A 22666-nucleotide genomic window follows, 5' to 3' on the forward strand; every position below is an offset into this window, starting at 1 on the left:
ACTGGATCAGGCCGTGACTTAGCATTTCTGCTACAGGAGTTAAACTGAAGCTTCATTTTTTTGAATGGGCACTGGAACAAGTTGCTCTTTCGGAGCTTTGAAATACTTTGTGCCACCATATTATATGGTTCTCCAAAAACAAGAAAGATGTCTTGCAAAGAGACATTGTAAAAAATGAAATTGCTACAACAGCTGAGAGACAGAGAATGGTTCCATTGAGAGAAAACTAACGAACAAGTGTCAGAGTGGACAGTTGGTGTCAGTTCCAGAAGGATTTAAAATTTGACAAAAGCTTGAAGAAATTACGTTAACAGAGCCAATGTCTTTATGAAAAGAATATTGTACTTGACAAAAATCCATTGTAAACAACATTTGACAGAGCCTTTATTAAAGTGTTCCAGAGAAAAGAACGATGCATTAATGAAATATATAAATACTTTATTCCACTCATACTTAACATCATATAGTGTGTTTTCATTTTTTCCTGAATAAGAAATGCCAAACTAAGTCAGAGCTCAGTACATTGATAAACTTTGGTTAAAAGTTCATCTTTCCAGGGAGGCAAAACTGTGAGAAAGACCTTCTTCAATTATCATGAGGTTACAAACCAAATGAAACAAGGTTTTCTATTACCGCTTTAAAACAACTCCTTACGGTCTATATAGAAAGTTGTCAATCATATTTAGGACATCTACTGTATATTCTATAGAAGAAATATTTATAGTTTTTCTCAGAGGAGGACTGCAAAGATAACTTGAGGCTTTTGATTTCAGCAGGGGCTATAACCTTTTGGTGCACGTGGCTTACGCACAATACAAAAAAAATGTCCATGCCAAAGATGTATCACATGACTGGCAATGAAGGTCTGCTGGCATGGCTGGGTAACCTAAAACCCCGGCTCTGGGAGGAAGTGAGCCAGTGGAAGCTGTCAGCAAAACAGCCAGGACGCTCTGCCCAGTCCTTTTTCACACAGGAGCTGTGAGATCGCAGGGCAATCACTGCCATCTCCTGCATGCAGGCCTTTCCAAATGTGCCCTCTTCTCTGGCTTGTCTGTGTACTGGAAGTCCTTGTGACTCTTGGGCACTCAAGTTCTCAGTATTACAGACCACAATGATGACCACTCCATGTTCCAGGAAGCTGTTCTGCATGTGAAATTCTGTTCATTCGTTTGGTGGTGATTGATTGTTTTTGGTTTCCTGAAGGTCAGAGAGAAAAGTACTGAGAAAGGACTAATGATACAGAATAGGCACTGTCTTGTGCTAGAACATCCCAATAACATTTAACTGTTTCAGTACCTAACTCTTGGATGTCCTGGTGCTCAGTAGAATCCTCAGCAGACAAGCGCCCAAACTGAGAGCATACCACAAAACAGCCACTAATGAAAGGCACTCTCAGAAATCCTGAGTGGAATTCAGGAGACAGCAAGCACTGATGATGCAGATAAAAAGCTGCAGAGTGTATGAATGTGCCCATGCACCTCCAGCTGCGGCACCCTCTTGCTTGGGAATTGTCATCTCATTATCATTATTGTCAAATAGATAGGGAATTGACAATTTTGATTCCCCTCTCTAAAAATAATCCAGGAGTAAATCTCTAGGATTGTATTTTAAGCACTCAAATAAAGCCCAGGAGACACTGATTTATTTTCATCCTCTGCTCGATTCGGAGCAGGGATCTGTTTATCCATGTTTATCACATCTCAGGCAAATCTTGCTGATCCCTGGGCTAAGGCTGCTGAGCAGTCACATGTCTGCTATCCGTCATATTCCACTAGTGCCACTTGGAAGAATATTTGAGTATTCATTCAGGAATGATGTAGGCTGCTACATCTGGCTCTCCCTAAAATGAACGGATTATTTGTCACTCGGAGGTTGCAGCATACATAGGGTCTGCTTGTTGCTCACGGTGCACAATTCATTTTGTCTGTTCTATCTCTTTTGTGGTTATGATAGTAATCAATAATACTACAAAGTAATAATTATAATGCCTGGCACTCTGAGCCAAACATTTATATTACCCTGCTATAATACATAAATGTTGTTTGTGTATTCACAGGCCAGCAGATTCTGCTGTAAGCCAGCTGTTTCACACCTCACAAGAAAAATATCTTCTCACTATTTTCTCTACATTTAAACATAGTTAGGTGTAACCTGGATGCCAGGTCAGAATACAGATCTAGGATTGCTCTTCCAGGGGTTCTCTAATCAAAATACACTCTTATGGTATTCCTTTCTTCTAAAATTTTCCTCAATGTAATTATCATTTTCCAAAAAACCCCACACCATAGTATGTACACTTTCTCCAAGAATCCAAAAACTCCTATCAATTCAGTTGTAGCCATATTTGTGATGATTTTTTCAGGCAGAGAGGGGAATTGGCAATCTTTTAGTCTATGCAGTTATCTGAAATGAAATACAGGCTTTTTTTTTTTATGTGGTTGTGTAAAATCTGACTGGAGAAGGGTAAGAGCCATGTTGTCATGAAGAATATCAGAATACTATTCCCTTTTCATTTCTTTCCTGCACATCAAATGAACTGCCTTGGGAAGAAGGAATGTTGACTCAGACCAGCGTCTTTCCAGATTCTGAGAAGTTTCATGCTTTTCTTTAGGAGACTCATCTGTACTTTCATAGCAATACAAAGGTGAGGTAGATAAGATAGAACAGATCTAGCAACCAGAGATGCTTACTTATTTCAAAAGCCTCACAAGATGTATTTGCAGATTTTCTTCACACCACACATCCCCAGTATTTTCAAGAGACCATGCCGCAACCTCTAGATCCTGCTGTATCTCAAAGAATACATTTCTGAGCCTTACGAAATCTCAAAGCCAGAAGTTATGATGTGAAATGAACAGAACAGGCAGGTAGAGGAGTGCTAGATAGACTGTATTTCTTGCACTGACAGATCACAGGTAGCCTTATTCACACAGCACGTACCTTAAGTGACACAGAGTCACCTTCACAGCCTTGAACAGTTTTGCAGCTGTGCAACAGGTACTGATAGCAACATGGTAAGTATATGTGGGATTCAAGGTCTTTATCACTATTTAATATAGAGCAAATTTATTTTCAGAAGCCTTTCTCTCAATGGCTTCCATTTTCCAAAAGCAGCAGATATTTTTTCTTTTGAAAGCCCACATAAGCTTTATGAAAGCCATGGAGATTCTGCATCAGCATTTTCTCAAGTCTCAGCTATAATACAGAATGTATTTCTTAACTCTGCAAGAGTTTCAATCTACCATGTTTGAGTATGCACAGCACTGTAACAACAAGGATTAGCAGAAAACTTCGCTGCTGCAACCTCTCAAAGCCTCTGGTACCTTCAGCTGAAGCATGTGAAACACATCTTTGTCAGAAAATACAGATGACTGATCTGGTGGACAGCAGTGTCACAGACCAGTAATTTCTGGCAATCTGAACACTTCATCCCAATATTTTCCAGGTAGACAGCCGACTAGGTCATAAGGAATGGACATGTATCTGTCTTTTACTGAGTAAAAGAAGCCAGCAGATGCAGGAGACTGGGAGTGACTCAAAAGGACATCAAAACACACCAGCTAGTGTAGTGGCTGCATCCTATCAGAGAGGATAAGACATTAGGATGAGTAAAGAAAATGTCTGAAGATCAGTGTATTATTCAGAGATCTTCAGAAGTAGATTCTGTGAAAACATTTTTCTTGCTATACTGCAGAAAAAAAAAAAGGAGAAAATGAGATAGTTTGTTAAAAATTAGTTTATTTCTTTTTATTATTATTTCTTGACTAAAGCCAAGTGAAGCCCAAGGTATTTGGATGCACAGCAAGCAGAAGACTTGTGAAAAGTTACAGAGAGAACAGAAGATGACTGACACTTGGAAAGGAAATGGTCACATGTCGGAGTACCCGAAGTACAAGCTGTGAACATAACATTCAAATCAGTCAGCAACATATTTATGGAAATTCGGATGATAGCAGTAAGATGACAATAGCAGGAGTATATAAATAGCTAGCAACAAATACCAGTTAAAAAAGTATGGAATGTCTAGAATAAATCTTAAATAAGCAAAGATGTAAACTAAAACTTCATTTCTCTGAGGGTGGGAAAGAGCTCTTTATAGACACAAGAACAAATATCTACTGGAAAGGATTAAATATAACAATACCTGGGCCTTGGAACGGACTAGCTCACATTTAGAGGTAAAACTGAGATCACCTTGTGAACCGCAAAACCCAGCCCTGGAAAACATGCTTTGTATCTAAGCATACCTGTGCTCCAAAGCTGAGAATGACCCAGCAAAGCCAATTGTTGTACCTAAGAAAGAATTTGGAAGGGAATGCCTGGGAGTAGCAATGATGTCTGCAAGGCCAGAAACATGGCAGGACAGGAAAACATCATTCTATACTTACCAGACACTATCAGAAGACTGACGCATCCACCAAAGGAACTCCAGCAAGCAGTAATAATGTATGTGAGACAAACTTTATTTGTTCAGGTGACAGCAATGTGGGTAGAGGAAAGCAGAAGAAAATGGAGAGCAAAATCTCAAAAGACAAATAATGGAGAAATCAACACTTATGAGCTAAATTGTTTGTCTACAAAGACAGAACAATACTCAAAATATAATGAACAAAAATTTGAAATTACAGATGACAGAAAATGTATATTACTTCATGAGGAATGGAGAAATCTACAAGACAATCACAGGATTGCATTACTTCCAGTATTTTGTTTGCATTTTGGAAAGAGAACTATCTTAAGATATTCTCATTTCAGATGTTTATGCATTTTAATTCCACGTGTGCATGGAATAATTAAGGACTGCATTAATGCAGCACCAAGAATTAAGTCGGATCAAGCAATGCCTACATTTGACTACAGCTGATTAACTTTATATTAGTCATGTAATCAAATAGCTCATTAAATTGGCACATCCATATGTCAAAGAGTATCTGGCAATCAATAATGAAACAGCTTAATACAATTTCTGTATAAAATGGGCTAATTTCAACATAACCACCTCATGGTTTTGCGATGTGCTGTTTTAGCAATGCCTACGTTACTGCTGGGAAGGGAGCTTTACACATCCATAATCTTCACTGTATCTTCACAGTTTCCAAACTCCACTCCTCTGTCCCTCCAGTTTTCCATGAAGAGCCCTGGTTCTGCAAAAATTCCACATGAGCTCCAGAAAAGGAAGCTGCTGTTTTCCCACCACCTCAGCTCTCTTTTTGTCCATGAACAGCAGGGATATGATTAGCCTGAGTACTGGATGTACAAAAAGTCTTTGCTTTCTTTCACTTACAGAACTAAAATGTGTATTTATTTTAATTATTAGTACTGTGATTCAAGTATTGTCCTTTCTACTGAGATCAGGTTTAGATATCATTATGTTCTGAAACTATGGAGTGTGAAAATGCAATCTCTGCTTCCAACAGCCTATAGACTTAAGAAACAAATAAGTGTATGACTGTAAAATGATCTTTCATGCACTTACAAAATATCTGATGGCAAAAAAATATGACTATATAGCACATAATGTGTGCTGTATTACTCATCTCAAATTTCCTTTCCCCTTTTTCACCTAAACACAAGCAGAAGAGGTCTGTAATTACTACAGCTTCCCTTCCTGCAAAGAATGCCTGCTTGTGGACAGAACCATGGAAAATGCCTGTCCCAGACAGCAACAGCGTAATGGGCTTCTGGTTTCTGATTGGCACTCCCTCCTCCCCAGGAAAACGTCTTGTAGTAAAATAAATGTGTTTATGCAGTGGTGACTATTTGTCACTGTAGACCCTGACACAGGCATTAAAGCATCTGCCATTTAGAACTGTGTCTCATAACTGCCCAACATGAGAGCTGTAATGAAATCCTACCTTACCATCTTGAACTAGAGGAGTCTGTTTAGTTAGCAGAGTTGCACCTCTCAGATGATAACAGGGCTGTAACTGATATGAACACTAAAGTCCATATCCAATCAAAGGAAAACAGCAATGATTTGGAACAGCTATGGAACCAAGGTCTCTGTGAATAATATTTTCAGCTCTTCCCCTACAAAGACTGTATAATTATATGAAGGCATCTTTTTCGGATCTTGACCTTTCCGACTTTCTGTCTCCACAGAATGTATTACTATTCACTAATCCAGCTGCCAAACTTGCATCCTACAATCCAGTTGCTCCCTCTTGCTTACAAGTTCTCCGAAATGGCATGCACAGTACGCACACTTCCTCTACTCATTCCACAAACCTCCAGTGAGAGAGTAGGTGACTTAGTGGATATGAAAATAACATTTCTTCAGACAAGGTGAATTTGAACTAAGTCAAGTCAATAATAGAATCTAGGTAAGCAAAAGTCAGCTTGTGGACTAACAACATATATAAATGAAAATCAAGAATGTTCCATGTTTCCCCCCCCCAGACTACTGTGAAGTTCATGTATTTTAAGGCAGGAGGAGATAATCCAAACTCAGCAGTGCTACTACATACCACAGGCCACGGAGTTTAGTAATCTCCATTCCAGCAGCAGGAACGAACTACACTGAAGTTCTTTTGCTTAAATTTCCCATAAGCCATTGTCAGCATAAGCAAATCTGACTCCCCGTAGAGTCACTACTACCCAGACTTTCAAGAAAACTCAAAGGAAGTATCTAATCTCTGTTCACCCAATGTTTCTTTGACAAATTGTAGATTTGGGGTTAAACGTGTGTTCTTCAGCAGCTTACACATCTTTTGTGCACCAGTTTTCCCATTACAGCTTCCGCATCCTTCAGACATTTGAAACATCTCTAGAATGTGAAGATGTCTCAGTCCTCATCTGCTTAAAACTTCCTTCTCAAAGGAAAGGAGCAATGAAGTGTCTCATTCTTAGCTTTTTCAGTCCTTGGCATAATATACTATTTCCACAGTGAATTTTATAGTGCAGCAATACATTAAGGTTTTCTATAATTCTTATCAATTAACTGTGACTATTGATACATTAACAGATAGTTATGTTAGGATCAGGTACGTAGAAATTGGTTGTGCCAATAAACGTCACATTTCAGGGTGAGAAAACTCAGATGACACATTCCAAGAGAGCCCTGTAATGAGCATCAAAAGTGCAGTAAGTGGGGGCTATTCAGAGATTTGCTCCATAAGGATGTTCCTGACAACATAAAAGGAGAATGTAAACATCTTTATCAATGACATCTATGATGAAATTGAGTGCACCCCCAGCAAGTTTGCTGATGACACCAAGCTGAGTGGTGTGGTTGACACAATGGAAGGAAGGGATGCCATTCAGAGGGACCTCAACAGACTCGAAAGGTGGGTCCAGGTGAATCTAATGAGGTTCAACACAGCAGAGTGCAAGGTTTTGCACTTGGCTTGGAGGAATTCCAGGCATATATACAGACTGGGAGGAGCAATCCTTGAGAGCAGCCCTGCAGAGGAAGACCTGGGGGTCCTGGTGGACATGAACGTGAGCCAGCAGTGTGCTTTTGCAGTTTGGATAGCAGATAACTAACCTTCAAACTGCTTAAACTGGTGCTCTAGCTATACAACATACAGGTAACAAGTGAAAAAAAAAAACAAAGATGGATTTTAGCATATATCCCCAGATATGTCACCAAGCTTTACGTGAATACACTGCCAGACTCAAGTGGTAAGATCTTCTGTATGAATGGGAAATCACCGAGAACAGGACTGCAAAAAGAATGAAGAAGAAAAAGGGGATATTTGGAGTGTCATGCAGGGCCCTGTGGTCTAAGATAATGAAGTATTTCTCTGTAATTCTAGATTAGACTTCTGCTCAAGTCATAAGATGTCAAGAATAACATGGGCAGTTATCAGCTCATCGCAATGATATAAAAAAGTTTAGAATTCATTTGGAGGAAAGAGTGATTGAGGTCCTAGAGATCAGCTGTGACAGAAAATGCAATCTGTGTTTCTTGGATTTGGGGTCATCTTGACTTCATAAAATATTTCCTTGGTAGGATAACGAATCTTATAGATCAGCAAAATACAGTACATCTCATCTGTTTCTGTGTGTTTGCAAAAGTACTGAAAGTACCACAGTTTTCTGGTGGAAGGAGTAACAACTGAGTAACATACAATCTTCACAGACTGAGAGCAAGTTTTCCTGTGAAGAGCCACCCAGTTGACTAACTTACAGGTGGATTTCCTCAAAGATTGCCATTCCAATTCTATGCCCAGCTTTTCTTGTTCATATCTTTTACATCTTCTTACGTCTTTGTGCTTAGATCTAACATGATATAGATGCAAGGTGCGAAGAGAACAAAGACAAGTACCAATTTCTGACCCCTCCATTTGATCCACTTTTGTAACGGTGAAAGTTATTAAGGGTATTTTGTTCATATAAGCTGTGGTTGCTTTCTAGCTGTGCTATGTTGACCAAGGAGCTAGAATGGGAGATGCAATGTAATGGCTACAGCAAAATCAAAGTTGCTTACGTGATGGGGAAATGGCCAATTTCATTAAAACTAAAATTTACAAACTAATATTTATGAGAGTTTTGCTCAATAAAGGGCTAACTTTGTTCTTCCCACATTACTTTGAGGAACTAGGTCTGTTTACTCCAGCTCTTAATAAATGAATGCTGCAAAGAAAGAACTTTTTGTTTCCCACTTAAAGCAAAAAAATAAATCTGTTGACAGCTGAAGGAGCATCTGGCTCCTGAACTTCTACTTTCCCAACTCCTTTAGTCAAGTTAAAACTCTCAGAGAGGACGTTTCATGAATATTTCTCCCTTAAACTAAGTTTTCATTTGTGTACCTTACCAGTAAATTGATCTAATCTCCATCTCATTCCAAACACCTCCAGAGAAGCAGTGAAGAAACTAAAGAATAAAAGAAAAAAAGACAACAATAAAACCTTTTAAGTGATGAGCATGCATGATTATTTTTTTTTATTACTACTATAGTTAATGGTATGGGACAAACATTCCTGTAGCACTGAAAAGCACATAATGTCAAGGAGCAACTCTTCCCTGAATAGACAGCAACCTACAGGAGAAACACACGAGATGGGTACATGCTGACATTACATGCCTTTTTAAAGGTAGAAAATTAAATCACAGGGAAATTAAGTGACTGGTCAAAGGTCAAACAGAAAACTAATTACACAGCGTGGAAACTAGGAAACTGTGCCTTATGTTCAACTCCTTAATTGTAAGGCTACTCTGAAAAAATATATGTATACCTCAGTGCTGGAATATTAATATCTAAATTAGTTTCACAGGGAACAGGCTGCATTTCTGTGTCTCATCCAAAACTGGATATCGTTCTACCTAATTAAACCAGAAATTAGATCAATTTCAACAATATTAATTTAGTCAAAACAAAATCACAGCTACTCTCCACTATTTTTGTACTCCGAAAAATTGGTTTGCAATCAGTTCTGGAAAAAGTCAAGTCAATGACTGATTTCAATGTAGTATTTGAGAACTGAATGAAAATGCCACAGTTACTTCACAAAAAAAAAAAAAAAAAAAAAAAAAAGAAGTTAGAAACTAGCTGTGAGAGATACCACGGTATTTCAGGGACTCATCTTCCCTTCATGTATTATTGAGTTTACCTGAGCAAATATGCACACACACATGAAGAAATATACCTACTTATCCACACACATATATACACATAAATATGTGTGTGTCTGTGGATAGACATATGAACATGTATACGCATATTTATTTTTACGTAAGTAGTGAGAAATTAAATGTGGTTTAAGGAACTCAAGGCAGTCCAGGGCAAGAACCAAAACAGGACATTTTCCCATACTTTCTCTTTCTTGAGGTGAGAGGCCTAGACATATGATGTGACATTACAGTATATCCTAACAGAGGGTGATCACAAGCTCCGTTTCTGTCTCACGGGCCAGGAAGCTCTGTAAGACTTGCCAGGCCCAAGGGATTAAGCTGCAGTTACAACAGATGCCTGGGCCTTGATTGCCCTAGACACCGTCAAGGACAGGGACTGTCCAGAGAGCCCCATTAGACTGTAACCCAGTCACCTGAATTCACTTCTGTCATCTCCCAGGAAACATCAGAAAGATCAAAGGAAAACACTGCACCAGGGTGCGATAACCGCAGGTGCTTGCTTCAGCTCTGCAGCAAGGCTCTGCCTTGGCAACCTTCCCGTGTGTGGAGGAACAGTGAGATCGGCTCCTAACCTTGGGCTGGCCCTGGGCCACAGGAATGGCATGCTTCGAAGGGGCTGAGGGAATAGCAGGGGCTTCTGAAAATATTAACCCTTCTCTATGGAGAACCATGGCTGCCTTTGAAAGCCCTCCTTACAGACTTACACTTAGCACTGGGGTAGGAAGTGCGCGAGCGCATGTGTGTGTCCGTGTGTGTAGCGTGTGTAGCATATGCATGTATCTGTGTGTGTGTGTGGCTGCGAAGGGCTCAGTGGGCAGCCCCATGTCTGGGTCCCCCAGCCACACTCCCGCCAGCCCGCAGCCGAGCTGCCTGCTGTGCTTGGACACAGCTCCCCAAGCCCCCTCCTCACCTCCCTTCGCATATCCCAAGCTCACAGGCCTTTGGGGGGCATTTTTCTTTGTCGTCTGTTTTCCTTTTTTTTTTTTCCTGTGCCTCCCTCCCCTCGCGTCCCCTCCTTCCCAGCCTTCTAAATAGGAGATGTTCTCAGGACAGCGCCCAGGAGACTGGCTGGAATCAGTTTTGGAGGGTGATGCACCGCGACAGCTAAAAGTTGGATAGGGTTTCAGCAGCTCCTATATATAAAGCAGTGGGGACTTATGTCACTGCACTAATTAAATTCCATCTGGGTTGCTCCTCGGGGTGTTTTTGTGCCTGCCACCCCACTGGAGCAGGCAGAGGGGCCGAGGGACAGCATGATGATGGACCTTTTTGAAACCAGCTCCTATTTCTTCTACTTGGACGGAGAGAATGGGGCCCTGCAGCAGCTGGAGATGGCAGAGGGCTCCCCGCTGTACCCGGGCAGCGACGGCACCTTGTCCCCGTGTCAGGACCAACTGCCGCCGGAGGCCGGCAGCGACAGCAGCGGCGAGGAGCACGTGTTGGCCCCGCCGGGCTTGCAGCCCCCGCACTGCCCCGGCCAGTGCCTCATCTGGGCCTGTAAAACCTGCAAGAGAAAGTCGGCCCCCACTGACCGGCGGAAAGCGGCCACGCTGCGGGAGCGGAGGAGGCTGAAGAAGATCAACGAAGCCTTCGAGGCTCTGAAAAGGCGGACTGTGGCTAACCCCAACCAGCGGCTGCCCAAGGTGGAGATCCTGAGGAGCGCCATCAGCTACATCGAGAGGCTGCAGGACCTCCTGCACAGGCTGGATCAGCAGGAGAAAATGCAGGAGGTGGCGGCGGACCCCTTCAGCTTCAGCCCCAAGCAGGGAAACGTAAGCACGGCGGCCCGCTCCCTCCGGCACCCAGCTGCGGGCCGGCGCTCCCCTCCCTCCTTCCCCTCCTCCTCCCCCCGACAGAGGCTGACGGCGGCGGGGGCGGGGGGGGGATGTGGGGGATGCTGCGGGAACGTGTGCGCCCCGCCGCCGCCCGCCTCGCTAACGCACCGTCCCCTCTCCCCGCGCCCCGCCGCAGGTCCCCGGCTCCGACTTCCTGAGCACCTGCGGCTCCGACTGGCACAGCGCTTCCGAGCATTCCCGCGCGCTGGGGGGCAGCCCCAAAGCAGGTAACGGCCGCCGCGCCCGGCGCTCACTCGCAGCCCGGCACTCGCAGCCCGGCGCCCGCTCGGAGCCCGGCGCTCACGCCCCAGCGGCGAAGCCCCGAGGCCTCGGCGCCGGTCGTCTAACTCCTCTCTCCCGCCGAGCAGGGAGCTCCATGGTGGAGTCGTCGGCCTCCAGCAGCCTGCGCTGCCTCTCCTCCATCGTGGACAGCATTTCCTCCGACGAGCCCAAGCTGCCCGGCGCTGAGGAGGCGGTGGAGAAATGAGCGGTGCGGGTCGGGCCCGCTCCCTGCCCGCAGGGAACGAAGCGGTGCGGCCGCCTCGGGGCACGCTCCCCCCGGAACGGCCGTCAGAGACCCGAGCCGCACGGACTCTTCTCTCACCCTTCTCTGTATCTCCGGTTTTGTTTTCTTGAAGTTTTGTCGCATAGACCACCCCACATCCTTTCTTTTTTTTCTTTCTTTTTTTTTTTTTAATTGACGGTACTTAGCGGTGTACCGGCCGAGCAGTCCATTCCTGTCGGTGAAGCCGCCTGGCTGCGTTTCGTGTGCGTCGTGCTGAGAGCGTCCCCGCCTCGTTCCGCGTCTGTAAATAATTTCAGTACTGCCTTTTGTAAACATGACAAATCTGTATTTAAATGATGGACGTGATATTGTATATAAGAACGGGTTCCTTGGACTGTAAAATAAAGCTCTTTGTGTTACAGCGTTCCCCTCTTCGTCATTAAATCCGAGCCGGCTCCCGGAGGTGAGCCCCCGCAGCCCGTGGTGTTAGCCCCGCGGCGGGGCGGACGCCGGGACGGGCGGAGAGGCCGCTCCTCTCCGCTTTGAGCCGTTTTATGTTCCGGTTTGGAAAGGTCACGGCCGCGGTTCGGGAAGGTCTCGCGCTCCTCGGCCGGCACGGGAACCCACGAACTTCGGCGAAAGAGCGCGCTCGTTTCGTTTTGCTCCCGCAGCCAAGGGACTGATGGGCCGCAGCCCGTTTCGGCAGAACACTTCCGACGGGGCTCCCCGTGACCCCGCGGGCCACGCTTCCACCGCGACGGGAAAGTCCTCGGTGCGTTTGCCATTCAAGTGTTTGTGTTCGGTATTAATCACGGTAATCTGTACCCAAGACCGAAGCCAAAACAAACAGGGCCCTGAATCACATTATCAAAGGGGGATAACAACACGAGGTCTGTGGTTTAATCACGTCTGTTCTGCAGAGGGGCCGCGCACAAGGCGCACGCTAACGCAGGTGCCCCCCTCTCGCCCCAATGCCCCCGTTACGCACGGAGCGCGCCGCCTGGACGCAGCCCGGGCTGCCCGCTCGGGAGGGACGCGGCCGAGCGCTCACAGTTCGGGGCGGCGGCAGCTGTGCCGCGGGGAGAAGTCCGCTCGGGCTGGTGCTGCCGCCCGGGGAACGCGTACGGTTTTTGAAGCAAACGGGCCGGGGAATGGGAGCGGGGGCGGGGGGAGAGCAGGCAAATAACGGGGCCATGTGCTCGCCGGCAGCCCTCCGGCAGCGGGAACTGCGACTTTCCCAGTCCCGAGGCTGCTAAAAGCTCCCGCGCGTCCCTTTGATCTCTCCTGGGAGTCCCGGAGTGCCGGCAGAGGCCAATGCCTTCCTCAGCTGTCCCCACCCGACCCTCCCCCCCCCGGCAGGTACCGATGTGTTTACTTAGGTGCGCCGTTCCCAGCACGGGGACCAAACGCGTCTCGCTTGCCGGGAGCGGCCCGGGGGGCATCGCACGGACTCAGCTCTGCCCCAGCGGGGCGAGCCCACACCCCAAGCCCCCAAAGCCCGCGGTTTCCGTCGGATGCATTTTTTTGAAAAGGGCTGGAAGCCCCCTGCCCCTGCAGCAGCAGCCCAGCAGCAGCCGTGTAAGTCTGCGTCTGCGCTCCCCTCTCGTTAGTTCCAGTCGCCTGCCGCACTTCTGCGAGTTTGTTGTGAGATCACTTTACCAGAGGAGCTGGGCGCTCCCGAGGGACGCCGGTGCACGCTTTGTGCTGCACAGCTTCCCTTCTCCCCACCCCCAGATAGCCAAGCACAGCGGACAGGCTTTCCCAGCCCTGCGCTGACCGCGGTGCGCGCAGCCCCGGCCCCGCCGCACCGCACACACAGCGCCGGGCGGTGAGAGCGCGGCCGCCGGCCCGATAAGGACCGAGCGTGTTTGTACACAAAGCTGTACACAGCTCTAGTTTAGCCGGCGCGAACGTCGTACATCCAATTGGAGGGGATAGGGGGGTGTGAGCTGCAGCCCAGTGACGGGTTCACGTTACCGCGGAGCTGAGCCCTCCCGGCCGGCGGCTTAGGGCACGGCCGCGCTGCCCATGGCCCGGCACGGGCTCGGTGTGCCCGGCCTTGCCTCTCCGTAATTCAGTCCCTTTAGCAACTTTCTGCTTTTCCTGGAGTATTCCTTTCGGAGGGGGCTCACCCCTTTTATGGCCCAAAATAAACCACTGCAATGCAGATGCAGCCCTCCCAAAGCCCCTAGATCTTTCTTATGAAGAAGGGTGCATACACGCTTGCAGTTTGCTTTAGGAGACGTTTCAGCCTAAGGATGGAAATCTGTCTCTTTTTTGTTTTCCTTTTTTCTTTTTTTTTTTTTTTTGTTCCCTGGCAGGAGAGGGATGAGAGCGCAGGGCAGGGGTCCTGCCAGGGTAAGGGGGAGATCCCAGCCCCAGTCCCTGCTCACTGCCCAGGCAGGTGCAGAGGCTTTGGGTGGGTGCTGGTGTGAGGCACCTCTGAGACTGTTTCCCTCCAAAGGCTCCCGAAGACAGTGGGGTGGGAATGCCCCTTCCTTCCCCTTCCCACAGCCCTTGCCGCAACCCTGCGGCCCTCTACCCGGCACCACAACGCTCCATCCGAATCACTGCAGGCTACTTGCTCGCTGTCTGCGCTAGCCTAATCACCTAATATTATTCCCAGGTAGGGAAAGTTTTCTTTGCACTCTCCTAATATTTTCCCCAACTGCAAAAGCCACCTGGCTGAAACCAAAGGGTTCCCGCACATTAGCAGCTGCCTGTTAAATGGCTTCATTACCGCTCTAATGACCCCGGCGCAGCTCCGCTCACTACTGCTGCGGCTGGGCCTCCGCAGGGCTTTGTCCCTGCCCTGTGTAAAGTTACCGAGAGGTTTGGGGTTAGAAATTTTACACTTCCAGGAGGGGTTTGTTATGCCGGCAGCTGGGACGCATCTGTAACGGTGCGAGTTGGCCTGAAAGCAGAAAATCAGCAGGCCTGGGGCACTGCGCGGCTGTTGTGTCTCCGGCAGCATCAGGTCGCACGCAGAGGAGAAGCAGTGGGAAGGGGTTTGTCTGGCAGCAAACACACTTCGTGAGCGTTTCTCCGCGTGACCCAACCCAAGAGCACGAACATCTGTTTGCCCGCTCCTTGCTACTCGTAGCTGTCCTTGTTGTCCCCACTTGTGGGAACACAGCTTTAATTACAGGACGAAGTGCCTTCTGAGATCAACGGGTGAATGCGAGTGCTGAAAGAGGAGTAAATCATGTCGGGTTGGAGCTGGAGTGTGGGAATAGGGATAGGAGAGCAGGCACTGTGGGTGCAGCGGGATTCATTCCCCTTGGTGATGGCAAGCTGATGCGGGGGGTGACATGGGGAATGTCCATGGTCCACGCACTCACTACCCATCTTTTTCTTTCCCTCCCTAAGCTCCCCAGACTGGTGTAGGCTTTAGAGACCACTTGCTAGCTTGCCTGCTGCCCGAAGGCGGGTGAGGAGCAAATCAGCCCCTTGGGGGCCGGAGGGGGCCTGCCCAGCCGGGCAGGGGCTGCGGGGGATATGCTAATGGAGCTGGGCCGCTGCGGGCCAGCCTCCCACAATGCGCGTATATAGGGCCCCGCATCAGCCGGAGGCCACTTTGTCTCGGGTCGCTAATTGCGGAGGGAATCGCTTGCATTGCACTGCGAGCTGCCAGCCCACACTGCTGCCTTGGATGAAGAGATGGAGGTGATGGACAGCTGCCAGTTCTCCCCATCAGAGCTCTTTTATGACAGCTCCTGCCTGTCATCCCCTGAGGGTGAGTTCTCCGAGGATTTCGAGCCCAGGGAGCTGCCTCCCTTTGGAGCCCCTGCGCCCACTGAGCCCGCCTGCCCCGAGGAAGAGGAGCACGTCCGGGCCCCCAGTGGGCACCACCAGGCCGGCCACTGCCTCATGTGGGCTTGCAAAGCCTGCAAGAGGAAATCTACCACCATGGACCGGCGGAAGGCAGCCACCATGAGGGAGAGGAGGAGGCTGAAGAAAGTGAACCAAGCATTCGAGACCTTGAAGAGGTGCACCACAGCCAACCCCAACCAGAGACTCCCCAAAGTGGAGATCCTGAGGAACGCCATCAGGTACATCGAGAGCCTCCAAGAGCTCTTGAGGGAACAGGTGGAGAACTACTATCACCTGCCGGGACAGAGCTGCTCCGAGCCCACCAGCCCCAGCTCCAGCTGCTCCGACGGGATGGTAAGAGCCGGGCAGGGTGACGGGCAGCTCACGGCAGGCCTGAGCAGGGCCCCCCAGCAGCGGGACTTCAGGAAAAGGTGGATGGCTTGGGTTAAATCTTAAAAATGTTGGACGGTTTGAGTTCCCACCGGCCCTTTCTTAGAGCTGAGCTTGCACATGGGCTTTGGGGTCACCGTACCACTGCTTGGGGCACCCAGAAGGCACTCCAGCCCCTGGTAGTCTTTTATCCCCCCTGCTTGGGGCCGTGTGCGGGGAGGGAGGCACGACCCGGCTGGAGCGCGCTCTGCTGGGATGCTTCGGGGGGCTGCGGGGGCGGCCGGGCCGGCACTGGCCCCTCGCTGTCTTGCAGGCGGACTGCGGCAGCCCGGTCTGGCCGGCGAGAGGCAGCAGCTTCGAGGCGGGCTACTGCCCCGAGATGCCCCACGGTAAGGCCGGCGGCGGGCGGGGGTCCGGGGGCGGCCGGCGGGCGGGGGTCGCGGCTGGGCGGCCCGCGGTAACCGGCTCGTCCCGGTGCCAGGCTACGCGGCGGAGCAGAGCGGCGCGCTGTCCAGCCTGGACTGCCTCTCCAGCATCGTGGACCGCCTCTCTCCGGCGGAGGAGCCGGGGCTGCCCCTCCGCCACGCCGGCTCCCTCTCGCCAGGCGCAAGCATCGACTCGGGGCCCGGGACGCCCGGCTCGCCGCCGCCCCGACGAACCTACCAGGCGCTATGATGGCCAGGGGCCACCACCCGTTCCGGGGCTGACCCCGGCTGCCTCTCGTCCCGCCGCCCCGCGGGAGAGGCGGCCCCGGCTCCGCTGCCGTCGGTGCATGGGGCGATGCCGCCGCCCGGAGCAGCCCCCGGTGCTCGGGACGCGTGTGCTGTCCTGGAAACCCCGCTACAAATAAAGCGTGATACCACACAGCCGGCTCGCCTGGTGCTTCTTTAACCGCATCTCCTGGTACTCGCGGGGGCCCGGCTGCAGCGCCTGGCCCGGCTGGGAGCTCTCGGTTCCCTCACCCGCGCGGGTGCTGTTCTAGGGCTGCTCACGGAGGAGCAAAACCCTGCGGGGTCGTATTCTCCCTCCTGTTATGGGCAGTTTTCTTTATTTTCTGTGAGAGTGGCAATAATATTTATTATTCATCATCTATTTATTTTTTATTGGGAAGCCCTTGTTTCTTTCCATCTGCTCAAAGACCAAACGTGTCAGGACTTGGCTATAGGATTGCATGGTGACTTTGTTCTGCGAAAGACTGCATGACCCAGGTCTGATACCCTGTAGGGGAATTCTGATCCCAGTCACTCTCGGTGCTTTTGCAGAGACAAATTTAGCAGATTTGCTAAGAACAGACCACAAATATCTCTTTCACAACTCACAGGGTACATTTTGCAATATTTGGAAAGCAACATAGAAGTGTCTGTTCCTACTGCCCTTTGGTCCCACTAGTCAGGATGAAAATTCTTGACTTAGTATTTGCAGTTGGATCTAGAAACCGCCAGGTCAAAATTTCATAAGTTGCAGGGTTAACAACTATTTCCGTCCAGGCACGCTCTCTCTCTCTCTGCCATGAAATAATTCCAACCCTTTACACTTCTCTAGCTGCAATCCAAAACTTTTCTAAGCCTCACAAAAGAGACCTGTGAGGGAGAAATGTGCTCCTTCAGAGCACTCAGGAATGTCTTCTCTGGTAAGTACACCAAGTGGAAAGGGATATACATTTCACCAGTATGGGTTAGAGATGTCTTTGCCATTTGTGTTTGTGTTGCTAGCAATGGGTGGCCAAGGGGCCTGCAAGTGGTGATTCAACTCTGATAAATCTTTCACTTGAACCCAGCCCAGCTTAGTCATGTCACACAAAGTTGCCACCTGACTGCTTTTTGGCAGCATCTGCAAAATGAGGATAAGGGAGTAGCCTCGGGATGGCCCTGTCCTCGCAGCACGCAGGTCACTTGCCCCAGCAGGCTGTGGGAATGCAGTGTGCCCCCTCCTGCACGTGCCCCCCAAATGTCACCTTTTGCCCATGCTATGTGACTGCAAGGTGAGTGTTTTCTTCCCTGCAGAGTAATTCAGGAAGAGCTTTTTCCAGAATGGCCTTCCTGTCTTTATAGATAGATCCCAAATAATCAGCAAGCAGAAAAAGTGGTTGAAAAGCACTTAGCCTGTGTAGAGGTACAAACATTATGTCATTGCAGGTGCTCCAGGATGCAAGTGCCTAACTGAAACGCAATCCTTCTTGGCTATGGGCAATAACTTCCTGAGCCCTCTGTTTGTAGAAATCTTTATGTAAGATCTTGAGCTTTTATTCACAGTCTCTCACAAGTTGCTGCATTGGTGACTTGCTTGCTCCTCTTGAGCAAAATGCGGTCTCAAGGACACTGCTTATGGCCAGGAGATGGTGCAGAGCATTCTAAGTTATGGTTTACAATGAACGAAGTGGGGAACTTTCTGCATTTCGTTCTGCACTGTGTTGACCTTGGCAAGTGATCTCCCGTGAAGTATGCAGAGCAACACCAGCAAATCACATGCTGGTAATGGACACCTCTCTTTGGCTGGCAGACATTTTGAGCATTGCAAAAAGGTCAATACTTCTGAGACTGGATTTTCAGAGAGCTTTCAGAAGTACCAGCCTGTGGGATGTTTGTCCATAGCCTCCCCAACCCTACCAGGCCAGATTACAATCTCAGGCTTTTGTTATACACATCGAAAAAATCAACTCTTGATCACAGCACATCTATAAACGAAGCTGCTGTGAACATAAATGTGCTGTAATCTCAGGTCAAAAGGCTTGTTGTACATTATAAACCCAACATAGGAACCTGTCACAGATCTCAAATATAACATCAGGAAAAAATTCTGTTTGGGGAGTAAGAGATGTAAGGAGCAGTGAATCACCACATGAGAGGATAGTCCACTTCAAATGAAGATCTCCTCATATCAGGTTACAGGTAGCCATGTCCAAAAAGGAAACCTGTCACGGATTACCTTTCTAACATCAGAAAACCTGAGCTTTAGGCTTACTCATAAGAAGTGCTGCCTTGCGGGGCCTGTACTTCCAGGCCCTTTTCTCCCTCTTCAGTGTGTTTGCATGTTTCCAGAAGATTTTGTCTATATAATGTTGATGTGTTACTGGTGTGTGCTGGTAACGTCTGTGCTTTTCACACCTAAAGTGTTACAAGTGTGTTTGTGAATTGGTGGATATCAGATGTGCCTATGTGTGCTTCCTGGGATTTCTAGCTGTCGTCTGTGTAGATGTGTGCCTTGAAATCTTTTTTGCCTGATATATATTTGTTTATCTAAGAATTCTTTCCCATGTGAGGTGTGTGTCCATGCATTATTGAGAATCTGCTGTGAATTCATGTGTGCTGTAATGAGCTCTTGCAGGGCTTCTTACAGCAAAGGTTGAAAAATAAGCTTCATCACAATGTTTTTAGTCACATCTTTTTAAAAGGCACATCATTTGAGTATTTGAATTTGAGTCTGGGGGAATTCAGCATCCCCTTCTCTTCAGCTTGGCCTGCTTATCAGGAGCCTTGGTGGCAGCAGGCAACTCTTCCCTCCCACATCAAGACTATTCTCTCCCTCCCTTTCTCCTCTGCAGAACCCCTGGCTCGCTCATCACTTCTCTCTGCTCCTCTCAGCTGGGCCTTGGGGTCCCAGGAGGCCTGCAGCTGGCCTGCTGACCTTTGGCAGGCTCTGTTTGGGGCCCCACAGCTGGCCACAGCTGCCTCCCTGGCAACTCAAGGCCTACTGAGCATGGCCAGATGGAGCCTGGGCTGGGATCCTGCTTGCTAATCTGACACTGCGAGGAACGAAGAGTTCACCCAGAGTGTGGGGGCTGACCACTGCAAATTGGCACATGCTGCCCCAGGGTGCCAGGGCCAGGCTCCTCCTCAGGGCACCTGGATTAGGGGAATGAGTAAAAAAGAGACAGCAGAACTGTTTTTATTGTGCTGGATATTAGTTTAGGCTTCAGTAGTGGCCTTCTCCCTCACTTCTTCTTATGTTCTTCTCTCCATTCAGTCCAAGAGATACACCCATTTACCAGACCAGTACAAGACTGAAGGAATTATTGCCCTTCCCAGACACAGTGTGATACATTTTCTCTTTATTCAGCTGCTGTCCCACTCCCCTTCCTCCAGGAGCTCATGCATCTCAGATGCTCGTGGACCTCATGCCAAACCCACTGTGCCACTGAGGTCAGCTACTTTCTGAAAAGTCTCTTGCTTTCTGCTCCCCAGAGCAGCTGACAGGGGCCATCCAGTTCTGGAGCACTAGTAGCGTTTATGGGCTGCCTGGCAATCTGCTAGAAGATATTGGTGGCTATGATGTCAAAGGCATTGCTGGGCAGTGCTTGAAGAAGGCAATAGAGGGCATGATATATGAGTGTCAGCAAGCCCAGTGAGTGAGCATAAAGGTAGGTCAGTGTCTGTATTAAATCAAGTGCATTTAAATCTGAGACTCTCTGAGAGGCCTTCAAAGCTGGAGTAGCAGCAACGGAAGAAATGTGTGTTTTTTCTTTCTCTGAACTTCCTTTACTAATACAAGCTTTTTAACTGATATTATTTTCTGTTTTAAAAATCCATACAAAATGTATGCTAAGCAAAAACTAAAACCTAAAAAGGAAGCATTAAAAAATTTACCTCTGATTTTTTTTTAAAGTGCCATGGCCTACTGCTTGCAGCGGGACTCCGCCACCTAACAGGGACTCCAGTGCCCAGCAAAAGCTTGAGCTAGTGTGCCTATTACAGAGAGCGAAAATGTGGATGTAATCAAGTTTGAATTCAGTCTATTGCCTCGATATCACACAATTTATTAAATTAGTAAACAAATAATGGTTGTAACTTCAGCTACACCTGTGTGTGGCTCAGTGCAAAGACCTCATTAGCTGATGCATCACTGCTCCAGCAAGAGCTGAGTTTCAATTTTTGTAAATGAAAGTATTTGAATCTGCTGAAAACCTGTTCTGCTCCTTTCATTTCCACATTTTAACTAACTATATATTTAAGGTGTGTTGTTTTTTTTGTTTGTTTGTTTAAACTAGCATGAAAAAATACTGTTTGTTTTCCTTTCCAATTCATTATGCTTTGAGGAAATAGAAGACAAACAGTATTTAGGGTTTGAAAAGTATTCATTTCTACAATTGCTGTTTTGGAGCATCTTCAAATTGATCTGACAGTACAATTCTGAATATTGCTGTGTGCACTGAAAAGCAGAAGGGGAAATGTCACTGCTGAACATATATACAAAGTGTATATCTGAAATCTCTTTCACATATGTAAGGCTTACATATCTGGTTGTGGTAAACATCTTTATAGGCAACAGTGATCATAGCAAAAATTCTTTCTTAGATTTAGCTGCTATTTTACTAACTTGACACATCAGCTTTAAAAATACCACAGACCCATAGAGGTGGCTAGAGTGGAGCCAGTTGGGCAACTGGGAAGCGGGTGCTATTCATCTGATTCTCCCTATTTTGGATACTATTAGCTTGCTAGGAACAGACCACCAGACTTTCTTCTCCCTGTGTGAATTGTCTTTCTGGTACCATGACTCCTACATTTTATTAATGGTGTGTCTTAAATAAACAGCTAGGAGTTTTCCTGGCCTCTTTTTCCCAGGCCTGTGTAACAGTGTGAGCTCTCAAAGTTGAGGTGAATGGCTCAGCTGCAAAGCTTCTTCAAACAGGTGAGAACCATCCTCCTGGGCACCTGCAGGACCTCAGTGGTGAGCAGTTCCCAAGTACTAACACTTGAGTTCATAATGTCTGTGTGAAAAAAAAAAACTAAGGATCTTTTTGAGCTTTATCCCGAGTTTTAAGCATCTACTCTTGTCTTCCTTGCAAAACACCATGAGCCTGTCAGTGTGGTCACAGCATACTGCTGGGGCTTGTCCCTGCCAGGAGTGGCGAAGAAAGACAAAACTGGTGCAGGTGACTGGCATCTCATGCACTAGGAAAGGAGATGCCTTGTTAGTCTGAAGGTTTTTGTCTGTTGGAAATGTAGGTGGATTAACATCCCTTACTGTACCATAATTTGGGAATTCCTTCTGGAAGATGCACCTGGTGACAAGAAGGGCTCATGCAGAGATTATCACATGGCTAGATACATGTCTGTTCACAGGGAGCAAAGGAATTATAACTTCAGGCAACTAGGGAAAAGCTTAATAACTCTAAAATCCCCCATGCCAAGCATGAAGTAGAGGAGAAATCAAGTAAACAAGAGCAAGAGACAGCTGTATCCCTCCAGTGCCTGAAATGCACATTTTTCACAGGGTACAAATTTCTCACATGTTTATCGCCTGGGTGAAATACAAAAATGACTGAACTTTGAAATGCAGAACTTGTTATTTCTAAACTTCCTAATAAGTAGGGCAATGAAAATTTGTTTAAGGAAAGTAAACAAGAGCATGAAACGGGTCTTCTCAAGCAGAAGTGGCCCAAGTTCTGGCACACACCTCCTTTCCTGACCCCGATCTCTGCCTACCACAAGCAGTGCAAATCCTTCACCAACACAGCAGCATCTCCACCAGGCAGCAGTGGAGGCGGCTGCAGCCCTCAGCATGCCTGCATAGCTCCTTGCTCCCTAGGCACAGGTTTTGGAAGCCC

General features: G+C 47.6%; 2 protein-coding genes and 1 long non-coding RNA gene across 5 annotated transcripts; 2 read left to right on the forward strand and 1 right to left on the reverse strand.

Moving 5' to 3' along the window:
• LOC110392881 lies at positions 3788 to 11195 on the reverse strand. Of its 2 annotated transcripts, XR_002434674.1 has the most exons (4): positions 11109 to 11195; positions 8759 to 8817; positions 4389 to 5144; positions 3788 to 3896 (listed from the first exon to the last, which is right to left on the reverse strand). It is a non-coding gene; the product is annotated as an uncharacterized LOC110392881 (long non-coding RNA). The 2 variants fall into 2 exon arrangements; XR_002434673.1 differs by having other exon boundaries at positions 3788 to 5144.
• On the forward strand, positions 9505 to 11915 carry MYF6 (myogenic factor 6). 2 transcript variants are annotated; one of them, XM_021385264.1, is made up of 3 exons: positions 9505 to 11348; positions 11548 to 11638; positions 11780 to 11915. In XM_021385264.1, the coding sequence occupies exons 1-3, from the start codon at positions 10830 to 10832 to the stop codon at positions 11896 to 11898; spliced, it is 729 nt and encodes a 242-aa protein (XP_021240939.1). In that variant the 5' UTR covers positions 9505 to 10829; the 3' UTR covers positions 11899 to 11915. The 2 variants fall into 2 exon arrangements, with proteins under 2 accessions (XP_021240939.1, XP_021240938.1); XM_021385263.1 differs by having other exon boundaries at positions 9505 to 11638.
• Positions 15557 to 17161, forward strand: MYF5 (myogenic factor 5). The gene is made up of 3 exons (XM_021385265.1): positions 15557 to 16083; positions 16433 to 16508; positions 16601 to 17161. Exons 1-3 carry the CDS (start codon positions 15577 to 15579, stop codon positions 16792 to 16794), a joined length of 777 nt encoding a protein of 258 aa, XP_021240940.1. The 5' UTR covers positions 15557 to 15576; the 3' UTR covers positions 16795 to 17161.

Source organism: Numida meleagris, chromosome 1 (genome assembly GCF_002078875.1).
Source record: "Numida meleagris isolate 19003 breed g44 Domestic line chromosome 1, NumMel1.0, whole genome shotgun sequence".
NCBI classification, from domain to species: Eukaryota; Metazoa; Chordata; class Aves; order Galliformes; family Numididae; genus Numida; species Numida meleagris.

Bases quoted from the DNA above. Each gene is read 5' to 3' on its own strand.
- MYF6 (XM_021385263.1), top strand. From the start codon at position 10,830: ATGATGATGGACCTTTTTGAAACCAGCTCCTATTTCTTCTACTTGGAC. The intron at 11,639-11,779 runs GTAACGGCCGCC...CCCGCCGAGCAG, and splicing joins GGGGGGCAGCCCCAAAGCAG to GGAGCTCCATGGTGGAGTCG.
- MYF5 (XM_021385265.1), top strand. From the start codon at position 15,577: ATGGAGGTGATGGACAGCTGCCAGTTCTCCCCATCAGAGCTCTTTTAT. The intron at 16,084-16,432 runs GTAAGAGCCGGG...GCTGTCTTGCAG, and splicing joins CCAGCTGCTCCGACGGGATG to GCGGACTGCGGCAGCCCGGT. The intron at 16,509-16,600 runs GTAAGGCCGGCG...TCCCGGTGCCAG, and splicing joins CTGCCCCGAGATGCCCCACG to GCTACGCGGCGGAGCAGAGC.